This window comes from Athene cunicularia (assembly GCF_003259725.1).
Source record: "Athene cunicularia isolate RWA chromosome 8 unlocalized genomic scaffold, athCun1 chr8_part1, whole genome shotgun sequence".
Classification (NCBI taxonomy): domain Eukaryota; kingdom Metazoa; phylum Chordata; class Aves; order Strigiformes; family Strigidae; genus Athene; species Athene cunicularia.
Genome location: NW_020799109.1, coordinates 20,675,765 through 20,688,894, shown reverse-complemented (window position 1 = coordinate 20,688,894; position 13,130 = coordinate 20,675,765). Strand labels below are relative to the sequence as shown.

Here is a 13,130-nt window from a genome sequence, read left to right as displayed (position 1 = left end):
AAAAAAAAAAATTCAGTGTATAACTTCGTATCTTTAAAAAAAGTATTGGTAGCCTCAACTTTTCAGGCAACTAAATGACAAAAGAGGTGTTTTGAATTTTTTGTTTTAGTTGATTATCAATTTCCTTAGTTATGTTTACATACACTCAGAAATGTGAAGTCAAGAAAGGACTGATCAAACGATCTCTTTTGACTTCCTTATAAACCAGATTATAGCATTTCAACCAGTAATTTTTGCATCAAGCCCCACTTGAAGCAAATGTATATCCTTCAGATTAACATCTAGTGATGGTTTCATGTATAAAGTATTACATTTTGTATAGTGATGCCTACACTGATCAGAGAATGAGTAGCATTTCTTTTCTGTCTTTAAAGTAACCTTATTGAATTTCTTCCATGCTAGTTCAGGTTTACATCGAAATTTTATGTTATTCTTTATCAAAAAATCCTTGTTTAGCCTTTTCCTTTTCTTGGAACTGTGTTCCAAAAGCAGATCATTTGTCATAGCTCATAATGACTAGTGTCTGTGTCAGAAAGCTGTGGTTAATCGATTAATCACCTTCACCGATAACTTCAGTGCAAGACTTACAGCATAGAGTAGTCATTGCTGTTTACTGCCTGCAGGTTTGTCTCCCTGGCAGCTTGTAATAGTACTAAATATGCCTTTGATTTTGCTTCCCCATGAAAACACAACTGAGCTTGATTCTTGGATCTCAAGGTCTTGATCTCAAGATCTTGGATCTGAGGACTTGGCTTGGCTGAGAACTTTCACAGGGATGGCTGAGGTGGGTGTTTCCACACCTCTGAGAAACATGAGGGCAGCTTTAGGTCTCCTTTAAAATATAGCTGCTTGCAGTTCCGAATGTTCCTTCCACACAACGTGTCTGGGAGTTATACTTGGTTGTTCCATTTGAAGAAGCTTTTCCATTCTGTTTGTGTCCATAAAATCATGAAAGATAACAATTAGAAATCTGTCCCAGCATTTTTTTCTTGTATTTTGTGATGTATATTGTATAAACTCCTTTGAGTAGCATGACAACAAATTTAGTTGTGTTTTGAAGAAAATATAGCAGGCAAACATTATTAGTGTTTCTACTAATTCACACACTCAGCTGAGCAGCAAATTTGTATGTATCGCATTTCTAAATCCCTGTGTGAAAGTCACTGCTGTCCTGAGCAGGTTTAGAGTTTAGTTCAAACTTGGAGATGCTCCTCACCCTCTTATTCTCACCTTCTCACGCTCCATTTGAGAAAGTCTTTGCTGGTCAAAACTTACATGGTACTGGCCATTCATAGGAATTTAAGGTTATGCCATATTCTGCTGCGCATGCTCTGGACGTCTATTCATGACATGGCTAATAATTGGTATTCTATTATTCAGCTTCAGTAATGGATTTGCTTTTAGAGAAGAGGGTTTTTTGGTTTTTGACTGATGCATGTAACAATAATTGATAATCTTTTTGTCTTGAAATATTAATTAAGGATTTTCTGTAAAAGATGAACTTTACATTTCTGTGTTTCTACTGTAAGCTGTGACTAAAGCTGGTGTCAGTTCTGCTAATTATAGATGTCAGGATCAAAGCTCAAAAAAATGAGTTGTTCCTTAGCTATTCTGTTTATCTTCTAATCCCTTCTAGGTGGTTTGTGTGGTAAATAACTTCAGAGGACGTCAGCCAGAACATGAACATTCTCATATGGGTAATCTGGCCCAGATGCCCATGATCAGCATACCCCGAGTAGAAAGCCCTTTAGAAAAGGTAATGTCTGACTTTTTTAAAAACAATTAAATAAAATGTAGCTTTTCTAGAAGGATGATCCCAAATTATCTTGACAAGAATGCTGAGGTAATCAGATTGAATGTAAGGAAGCATGGCAGTGAAGGGGAAAGAAGGGAAGAATTAATTCAGAGACACTCCTTGGGAGACTTTTCATGTCACCTCCAAGAACAATTGCTTCATATCAGTCTAGTTTACTGCTGTAGCCACTAAGTCCATGGAGTCAGACTGGGCAGATCTGAGGCCCTCTTAACATCTGTTTCTTGCATAAGTTTGATTAATGCTTGGGCTGAGAAAGAAAATCTAACCCCTGAGCCCAAGGGTTTATGCAATTCAGGTATGAGTGGCATTAATCCTATTTCTCTGGGGTATGTCCTCAGGCTAGTGTAGAGCATGGGATGCAGTCCCTTCTGGATCAGCTGTAGGGCTTTTATCATCAGCACGTCCTAGCCCCAGGACAGGGTACCCACTTGGAAATGCTGGGGATCTGTCATCTGCTCTAGCAGGGCAAACAATGAACACAATAATAGTAGGGAGTAACATGGGTCATACAGTACACAAAAGCTGTGTTTCCTTGCCAAAGCAAATGAGGTTTTGGACTAGGACATGCTAGTGATAGTCTCCTGGATATGCGAGACTTTCTTCGTGAGTAAGTATTGTGATGTGTTTAAAATTTATTTTATTTTTTGTAATAAAAATTCATGGTATTTGAAGATGATGTTGTAGTATGTACAAATCTGAACAATTTTATGAGCAAGCAAGCACTGAAATAGATTGCATAACCAAATAAAACATTTAAAGCATTTTTACTACAGGGAAAGTTTGAACTACTAATGCAAAATTTGAAAGTAGTTCTACTTTTTCTAATTACTTTTATCTGTCATTATTTGTTAAAATTTCTTGTGTTATGCCCATGTTGAAAGATAGTTAACAACTCTACACTGGGTAGAGCACCAAAAGCATGTTTCTGTGGCACTCTTAAATCCAAATTAATACTGATATTTTTACTTATGAGGTATAAGGAGAAATGTTTTTAACCACTTCCCAGTCTGGTTTAGTCACCTGGAAGTGTTGGAAGTTGTCCTTTTGTAAGGATTGCTGCTAGCCCTGTGTTTGTTTTTCCTTCCCTTGAAGGGAAAGATTTCTTTTCAGAGTAATCTAACACGCCTTTTTGTACCGAACGTGTCTAAGCTACTTCTGCTGATATCTTGTCATAAGGAGGTCATAGTCTCATTTGGTTGAACAAGCATTTAGATGATGAATGTGTATCTTCAAAATAATCCATTCAGTAAACTTTCTGTAAAACGTCAAAACAAAACAAGATGCCAGTCGGCCTAGGATATATCTCATTAATAAGAGCATGTCTTATTTATGTGCTAGGCTCTCCTGCAATAGAAGCCATTTCTGCTGCTCAAAAGCCATCATAGGTAATAAATGTAGGTTCTCTGGCTGTTGAAATTTTTAGATTTTTTCTGGGGATAATGACCTCATGTTAACTAAGTGTTTCTACCTGATTTGACACCTTGCTCATGATGAACAATGCTTTTTCCCTGAGATTTGGCCTATGCAAGATTGAGATGTTGTAGAGGAAGAAGCTATGGGAGAGTGTGGAAGGGTGGTTTCAGGAATAATGTTTGCTCTGCTACAGGATGACCTTTACAGTTTGTGAGCTGCCCAGAACTCTGTGATCAAACTTCTTTCCTTCTGAACCCATATTCCTATGGCAGTAGAGGGTAGCTGTTTTGCTGTCACAGAACTTCTCTCTAGGTAATTAACTTGGGGATTGTCCACAGGGTGTTACACTCGGTGAGATTTCAGTGTATGGGTACATCTTTGTCTACATTGCAAAGCTTTTCCCCTTTCCAGACAGAGGGCATGAGTTAGGAGGATGATAACATGGACTCTTTGGTATTTGTTGGGAAATGGTTTCTTCTGTTTCCACTTTCAGAAAGTTTAAATTTGAATTTGCAAATAGTTGATGAAAAAGTTAGTTATGAGTGCTTTAAGTGTTGAGTTTTTGTAGATTTTTTTCTTTTTATTTTAATGTTTAGTCTAAAGTTTAGTTAGAAGCCAGACCCTGTTAAAGAAAATGCACTAAGAATAATACTTACGTGAAACTAAGGTCTAAATTGAGCCATCACTACAAGAATTATTAACTTAGTCTCTGCTTTTTAACTTCCTTCTTATTTTACATCCTTTGTTCTTCTCTGGAGAGAGAGGGGTGCTAAATAATTTGTGTGCTACTTGCCTCTGCCTACTTTAGCCACCTGCAAGTTACTTTTCACATTTCAGTTAGGGCTGTTCCAGTTCCATTTTCTGAATGCACGTATATTTACATTTGGCTTATTTTAAATCCGTTTTTTCTTATTCTCAGTCTGCAAGCTCCTGTGCTGTTATTAAAGACAGCTTACTGTCAGAAATTAGCTAACTAAGACTAGCACAGTTTTGACTGACAAGTTACCATGGGCTGAAGCAGTGCTCACATGAAGCAGTGCAACTCTGGTATTTAAAAATAACGATATGGTTATCTGGGAGCGAGCAATTCAAAGATGCTGTCTTAAAGAATTGATTCATTAGAAATGCCTACTAGAAGGGACCTCACTTACTGCAATTTTATTATAAATTCACCTGTAAATGAGTAAACATGTGGTGCATTACACAGACCTGTAGACACCTTATTTTTGTGTTTCCTGATCTGCTGCTTCCTATTCCAGTGGCTTTTTTTCCTGCTGGAGAACGAAAGCTTTTGGCATGCTCTTCACGCTGCTGCTGTCGTGAGTTCTGGTGGAGGTCAAGAGCTACATTTGAAGTGCACTTAAATAGGAATAAGTGTACTTGTAATATTCTGAATTGAGCTGCTGCTGGTTAATGACAAGGGTAGATCACTGTTTGCATGACACTTCTGTTTAATTGTGGTGCATGCAGATGATTAAACTGTTCTGCACGGGTACCCACTTCTCATGTGCTTAAATAAGCCATAGTTGCAGAGCGTCTCCTTGAAGAATCCTTGCCAGAGCTGGCTCAGCAGTGCAGACTTATTGCTTTCACCTTAACTACATTCATCCTCAGAATTAATGAAATGCATGAAAGTCAAGAAACATCATCACTCACCCATCTGCTTCTTTTTCTCTCCTGTCTCTGACCTTCATCATCTCTTACAAGACAATTCGTGTTTCAGTTAGCTGGCACTGTGCTACAGAGAGGAGGTTCTCTCCCTACCACAGTAAAGGTTAGACACTCCTGTTCTTTTGCAAGAGTTACTGGGAAATAGGGATATTCTAGGTGGTATTGGGAAGAGTTAAAGTCCAGCTTCATCCAGTGCAGTCACAAACTATTTTTGCTGTTTTCTGTTGCGGGGGAGACTGACATTATTTCATGCTAAAGTCACCTGAAATTGGCCAGGGTTTACAGAGTGCTTGTACACGTCTTGTATTTTTTTTTTTTTTTTTTTTTTTTTTTTTAAATCAGTATTCTTGCTTTGAAAACAAATCAAATAAAAGGGAACATGGAGCATTTACGGCTAATTGAGACAGTAGATAGACTACTGATGTAAGAGGTTTTACAAGGAAGTTTTGGGTTATGAGAGTCACTGTGGTTCATCTCCTGTGGGATGAGATGATTACAGTGCTTTCTGTAGCTACTCAATTTTACTTACTTGCACAGTGAGTTCTTTGCAGTGCTCTGTTGACAACTAAGCTGCATTTATCCCCCGAGTCTCTGCTTGGCATTCCTTCTTAGTGCTGCTTCTGTCAGCAATGCACAAACCATGTTCCCAAACACAGTCACCGTTTCTTGTTACAATGAGGTTTCTTACACTCCACCCATAGGACTGACTCCAGCATAACTGTGAACTAGAAACAGATAATTTAGTCTCTCTCTCTCTCTCTCTCTGCCATTTCTAAGTTTTAATGGTGATAAGTATTTGGAATTCCTCTCTCTACATACAAAATTCTTGTTGCCTATCATACCAATTGCTAGTGACTATCAGGGTTAATTGTCTCAAAAATTTTGTTGAGTTTGATGCTGTAATTCTTGTTCTATTGTGTACGTGCCAAAGGTCATGGTGGTGATAAAACATTTTAACAATAGTAAGTATAGATATTGCAGTGGATTCTGTTAGTATTTTGAGACTGGGGAAACTTTCCCCTTCTGTTTTTAAGGTATAATGTATTTTCTCCATCTTGACTATTCAGGAAACATAGAACAGCTTCCTTAGTGTCAGAAGAGTGTATTTTAAACTTTGATTCTCAGTGTTATTGCTTTTTCCTTGGTCTTAAGCATTTTGGTACTAAGAAGTCTTTCATTGGTATGTGCACTTGTGTAGACACAGCATGGCCTAGGGAGTCTGGTCTGGTTGCTGGGGCTCTCCAGGGACACTACCTGCCTATCACTGAGCTCACAGATTAAAAGCAAAACACAAAGATGTTTTAGCTCATCATGCTATGGGCCGATGAGGGAGAGGGTATGTGTCTCTGTTGCATAAAAATATTTTAGCTGAGCAGTACCCTAATACTGTTGTGCTTGATGTCCAAAAGTGTACCTAGGTATCCATGCAGTGTTTTAGTACATGTGTATGTGTGTCTCCAGCAGGGTTTGACTGGAGCCCATGTACTTACATTAGCTTATAGACAGGTTCTCAGATTTTTGTTGTCATAATGGTTCTCTCTTGATAATACAGTATGTTAAAGGAGATGTAATACAACATTGTTTCATACATGGAAACAATCCAGGAGAGTCAGCTCATAAAAGACTGTAAGCAGTTTTGTTTCGATGTCTAGCATTTGATTTTGCATTCATGTCCTACTCTTCTGCTTAAATCTATTTCTGGGGAATTGTGTAAGAATTATTTCTGTTTAAATACAAACTGATCCCCACATCTACTGTTCAAATAAAATAATACTTAAATATAGGAAATGGAATAATATATTCAGTGTGACCTCCTCAAATATACATATTGTAGGTGTTACAGAATCAAGGTATTGGTAACAATCAAGAAGATCCTTTGCAACGAAACTCCCTCAAAGCACGCATCATTAGGTTCTTCTCCTGGATATCAGGAACGGACCGTTTTGAGCATCTTCATATAAGGCAATGAACTTATGTGTGCGAGAGCACACTTGAGTGTTTGTGTGTGGAATTTGAAGCAAAGGCAGATGCAGTGTGGTGGCAGCATTCTGTGCAGGTCTGCAATGTTTTAAATGGGGAATTTCCCTTGAACTTATTCTTTTCACTCAAAATGCAATTCCTTGAGTAAAAGCATAAAATATACTTTGACCCAGAGAATTGTGTGATAACATTATTATTATTGTATGACAAATTATCATTTGCCTGAACTATTACAGTGATATTTTTTCTATTTCTTTTAACTGTGTGAAGGACTACAGACAATTTTTTGAATTCCTGTTTTCAAAAATGGATGTGACTATTTTTGAATATTTCTAACTATTCATGAGAGCAGAACAAAAAAATTTCAGGTAAAAAATATTATATAATGAAAACTGGAAATGACAAAAATTGTCATGGATGTTTTTTCAGTGCTCTAACATTATAGAATCACTTCTAAACAGAAATTAATTAATATCTTAACAGAAGATATACAGCTGTGGATCACTTTACCTCAGAAACCTGCACTCAAAGCTTAGCCTTCAGCTTTCATTTTCCTGTTAGTGGTGCAAGAGCATGGTTATGAAGCATGCTTTGTTCACGTGGTGCTGACACCAAGCCAATACTGTCAGTTTAGAATGAATAATACAAAAGCTGGTGTGCCTGCCTGTGAAACTGCTGCCATTGAGCAGACCCTCAGCATATTCTAATTATTTTGAGTACTGTAGAGAAAACAATTTCCCATAGAGTTGGAGAAGCTGAGGTCTTGTGCATGTTTTTTTGCTTGTCTCCTGTATCTGTGTGAATCTGTTTGCTGATGGTTAGTATCTCACACTGAACTTTGTCACAGTAAATCTAAGCAGAAGTAAAAGAACATAATAAGAGAGTTGAAATGCAGTTACTCAAGAGGGATGCTGGTTGGTTTGTTGGTTTTTTTTTTTTGTAAAGAGTATCAGCAAGGCTTATCTGTAGTTTTGCCTGAGACCATAACATATGAAAAAGCATGAATACTCAGACAGTGGCATGAATCTGTATTAGTGATTCTTGCAAGCGGTTAATTTTGACATAGTTATGCATCACCCTACTGAGTCCATTGGACATGAATTGACAAGTCTTCACTAGTGTCCAAATCAATAGCTCCGCAACTGGCAGCTTAGCAGTTCCTTCTGAGGGTTTATTGAGGAAGGATGATTTTCTTCCGTGTTATTATATCTCATGCTCTGCATGTCCTTCTAAGGATGATTTTGGAACTATACCTGGCAGGAGTGTGAACCACATTCTCCTTTCCAAAGTAATAGTTATCCAGTTCTGAATTAATGCCACAGGAAAGCATTTGGTTCTCTGCATCACAGACAAAGTGTGTGTTGCTTAGAGAAAGGGATAGCACATAGCAGGACTTGCAAGAATTGATTAGAACAGGGGTTCTCAACCTTTCCTTCACTGTGGACCCTCTTTAAATACCTTTTGTCGCTGTGGACCACCAAGACTTAATTCAAGATTTAAAGCACTAGACTGCATCAAAAATTCATTTCAATTTTCTCATGAATTATCTTCAAATTTGGAGAGGAGGGGAAATAAGTTAATCTGTTAGTGGGAAAAGGAGGCGCAGTGCTTGCCATGGGCCAGACCAAATGTTTCTGGGCTGGACGTTCCCCACCCCTGCTTGAAGCCTTTGAGGACCCTTTGTGATGACATTGCGGCCCCCTGGGGGTCCGTGGGCCACAGGTTGAGAACCACTAGATTAGAATATAATTAGAATATTTTTTTTTTTCCTCCAATTCCTTATTCTTAAACCGCCTTATCAATCAAACGAATAAACTGATGCTGGATTCAGTTGACAGGGTAGTTCTCAGATCTAAATAAGGAAAAATAAATTAAATACTATGAAGAAAATGTCCTAATAGCCTCAAAGCAACACCAGTCATTGAGGTTGCCCAGTGCATCATCTGTCCAGTGCTGAAAGCAGATGTTCAGCCAACTAAAATGCTTTAAAATGTTAAATTTTTGTTCTCTAATTGAGAAATCTAAATTCTTCAGTATCAAAATCTGGAAACAATGATCTTTGCTAATAGTTTACTGAAAACATTTTCATAAAGAGTTGCACACTGATTCTTTTTTTCCTAATGCTTTTTTAAAAATCCACTGGCTATGGTTTAATCACTGTTACTTATTTAAAATATATTCATTCTATTATGGAGAATGAACATAGATGATTACTATTTGGTGCTGTTCTCATATGAAATATATGAGAAATATAAACTTATGTGCAGCTTTTTCTATGATGTATGATAAGGGATTTTCTGAAGGACTTCCCTTAAGCAAAAAAAAGGGACATCTGTCTTACTCCCCATGAGTTATCTACATCCCCTCTCCTCTTCAGTTTACATCTCCTCTCTTCTGACTTTTGTCTACTCCAGGAGGGGAGGTGAGGAGAGAAAACTGCAGTGCTTTGAGTGGTATCATTTCCATCTGTGCATTTTTGTGCTAGGGCACAAACGCATGGCTTAAGATCAAGATTCCCTTTATTAATTTTACACTTTGCATGATTTATAAAAAAGGGTTGCAGCCAAGGGTACTGTGTGCCTAAAGTGAACATACAGTTCCTTTGCATCCTGGACATCACTGTGCAGTTGAGTCTTCACCTACCAAATGTTTGCGGAGGCACTTGCTTAGGCTAGAGCATGAAAAACTAGCAAAGCTCTTTGGGATGTTGCAGGTTTACTGTGTTGAGTTATACATTCTGGTACACATCTTTAAGAATCATTCCATTGAAGTTAAGAGAGTAACATTGTAAATGAAGACGACGCTGTAGTGATTCTGGAAAAGAAATGTTCAATATGAGTTCTCAACTGCTGAATGAAATTTTGTTATAGCATTTTGCTACTTGATTCTGTGCCATCAAGCTCTTGGGGAGCAATTAATCTTTGAAAAAATGCAACATTAGAATTATGTTAACACTGAAATAGAATATTATAATCTGTCAGAAACTGTTATTTTCTCTTCTAGGAATTTTGCTTTAAATTATCAATAAGGTAGCAATAACAGTACAGCTAACTCAATTATTCACATTGTTACTTAGTTTTAAAAACCCCATCTAAAACTAAAATATTGTAGAACCATCTAGCACCTAATTACTTTGTTCAGCATATTTACGTATCCAGTCTTTCAGCAGTTAAAGAACTGCTTTGGGAGTGAGAGAGAGCACTGCAGTGAAACCCAGTTTTATTTACATTGTCCTGCAGTAGTCTCCAAGCATAAGGCTGTCCCTAAAGCACAGGAGGCAAAAATTTTCACTACGGTGACTGATGTCTGTCTGTGTGGTTTCTGGGTTTTTATCTGTTTGTTTTTCCTTTAACTCGTAGAACCACATCACGGCCTTTGCAGAAGTCACATGATGTTGATGCTGATGTATATTCACTCCATTGGACTTCATCTCTTTTCACAGCCCACACACGATAATTACAGTGTATCAAAAATAAGAAATTTTTAGGAGTCCTATTTCTGACTTGATTTTTACGTCATTAAAATGATACAACATTTTGAAGAATTCTTAAATATTAGACGTCACTTTACTTTCTAGCAAAAATATTAACTGTTTACTTTTTGATGGAATGGGACAAACTGAGCACCAATTATATTTATCTGACAATGCCCTCTATTTTGGCTTCTCATTGTTTTTAATGGTTCATGTACCTATTCCAACAGTACTTCATATTTTGATTCAACTTTTGGTTTTTAAAATCTACATTTTTAATTCAGCATGATCTTGTTTCCATTTGAGGCAATTTCAGTATATAAAAACTAGACATATATTATGTTCTGTATGAAAATGCTGTTTGCACATTGTATTACGCTGTATTCCATGTAAGATATCATTCAAAAAGTATGTTATATGTAAGACTGGTGCTTCTGCTTTTGAAGAGAAAAGAAAAATGCCAATTTTTACTGTAATAAGTATTGTATCATAATTAAAAGTTTATTTATTTGGATATTTTCCTGACATAATTGTAGTTGAATTGTTGTTTTGTAGTTCTTGAATGTCTTGGATGATATATATGTATCTAGGTTAAAAGAAATGAAAATAATATAGAAAGTTTGATCATTGATATATTCTTTATTACTAATGATATCCCATGAAAGGTTAAGGGCTCCATTCTTAGCTCAGTATATCTGATGGGAAGCTGTGCTATTCATAAATTGTTTAAACAAATTATTCAAGGAAGCCTCTATCTTCTCATATTTGTTGTACACCCTGATACTATGCTGGGAGAATGGGTGCTAACATAAGAACTCACTGGCCTAGTGAGAGAAGTGCATATGAGTTTCTACTCTACATTTTCATGTTGGAGCACTCATGGAAAAAAAGAAAATGGCTCCATTAATTTTCTTCAGCCTAAGTGACGAGAACAGGCAGACTTTCTCTCTAAAAATATTTCTGCCTCTGTCTGTGTTTCAGGGCCCTATTCTTGGAAAAAAAAAAAATCCCCTGTCAGTCTGCATGGTGTTGAAGAATTGATTTTTCTTCAACATCAGGCAACATTACCGTATCTCTGTAACTGCTGTGATCTCTGTAACTGCTGTGAATAATTAAATTGATCCTCCCCTTCAAAAGACAGCCTTGCTGGCTATTCATATTGAAGCTGTCCTATAAACATTGAACACCAAACGGATTTGAATATTGTAGATGCTGAAGATGCTCTTAACATCTGGCAAAGTTTTACTCTGGCAACATCTGCTATGACATTAGCACTATAGACACACTGAGAATAATGTTCAGTGGAGGCTGTGGAACATTCTAGATTTTTTCCATAATTCAGTGTATTTCCTGTGTATTACCCATAGTTAGAAAATGTTTGAAACATAAGTCTGTAGAATCAGGTATTCCCACATAATCATCCAGATAACACCTGATTCTTACTTTTTATTTTAAGCTCTGCTTTTGCTAAAATACAACTGCCTAGCTCGTGCTTGGCAAACAGGACAACACTAAGTCATCTTTGAGTGCAGTAGAGCATATCTCACAAAGTCATTGTGCTAAGCTCAGAATTAGAGAATAAAGAAATACATCCGTGGGACGAAAAGTCCTAGAATAGAGCCCTTAGCTACAACAGTGTTACTTAGGGGATTGAAAATCCACCTTTATTAGACTATCAACTGTGTTTACAAAATTGTAGTAGGTCCAAAGTTTGTATCACTGTGTTAGACACACTTACCCTTCTCTTAGTCTAGCTATTTAGGGTCCAATGTACTAATGATTTCTCTGTGTGCAGATTTAAATGAAATCTTCACTCATTTTTGCATGGTAGCAAACCTGCATTTTTTTTTTTATATCTGATTTATAAGATTATCAAGAGATTCTTTTATGTTAAAAGAGATGACTCTTTTTCAGTGTACTGTATATCATCAACTTGTAACTAGTCTTTTTCTCTCTCAGGATCTTTCCCAGTCAAATATTTGGGTTAAATTTATCATATTATCTCTGTGAACCAGCAGTGAGAAAACAAAAAGAGAGACACTCTGCTGTATAATGTATTTTTAAATAAAATAATTTTTCATTCATATGTAGTGTATTTTTTTTTAGATATCTGCTCTAGATATATTTTGGTTGATAGTGTACATGTAATGAAACGATTAAGTCACCTGCACTTGGTGATATATTTTCACAATTAACCAGGAATCCCTACAGTTAGCTACCTTCCCTTAGAGGTGGTTCTGGTGAAAGTGAAAAGCAGGAGAGGAAGAGCTGTATTGCAGAAGAGTCCACAGCCTGCTGGTGAAGGACTCTCGCCAGGATGTGGACCAGCCAAGCTCCAGACACTACTTCGATTTTCAGGAGTGGCAAGAATTTACCTCTCCCACAGCCATATCTCTCTGCTGCCCTGGAGCTTGGGTCTTCACTCTTCCATTCTGGACCTGAAAAATCTTTTGGTAGGCAGTTTGCCAAAACAAAAGTAAGTTGGCATTTTCTGAATAAAATGGGGTTTGGTGGTTGTTTTTAAAAAAATCCTAGTGAGGAGTCAATGACAAACAAGCATCATCGCTTATTCAGGGAATATTCTGGTGCAGAGTGGTTCCGAATAAAACACTGTGGTTGAACCATTTCAGTGGTTTTGAATGCAGCTGGTTTTATGATCCTTGTAGACCTTTTCTGTGTGTACTTCAGTGAAACAGCGCCACTCTATTTATAAATGAGATGTTTAAGGCGCATCTCTAATGCTATATGCTGCTGTGTTCCTAAAAATGGAACTCATAA

At 37.1% G+C, this 13,130-nt stretch overlaps 1 protein-coding gene across 1 annotated transcript in view; it reads left to right on the top strand.

Moving 5' to 3' along the window:
• PLPPR5 (phospholipid phosphatase related 5) overlaps window positions 1-12,436 on the top strand; it is a 122,079-nt gene extending 109,643 nt beyond the window's left edge. Inside the window, exons 6-7 of the mRNA XM_026854280.1 lie at window positions 1,637-1,756; window positions 10,240-12,436. Of these exons, the coding sequence (XP_026710081.1) occupies window positions 1,637-1,756; window positions 10,240-10,272 (153 nt within the window). The 3' untranslated portion in view covers window positions 10,273-12,436. The remainder of the gene's footprint in view (window positions 1-1,636; window positions 1,757-10,239) is intronic.
• Window positions 12,437-13,130: the final 694 nt, after the last annotated feature.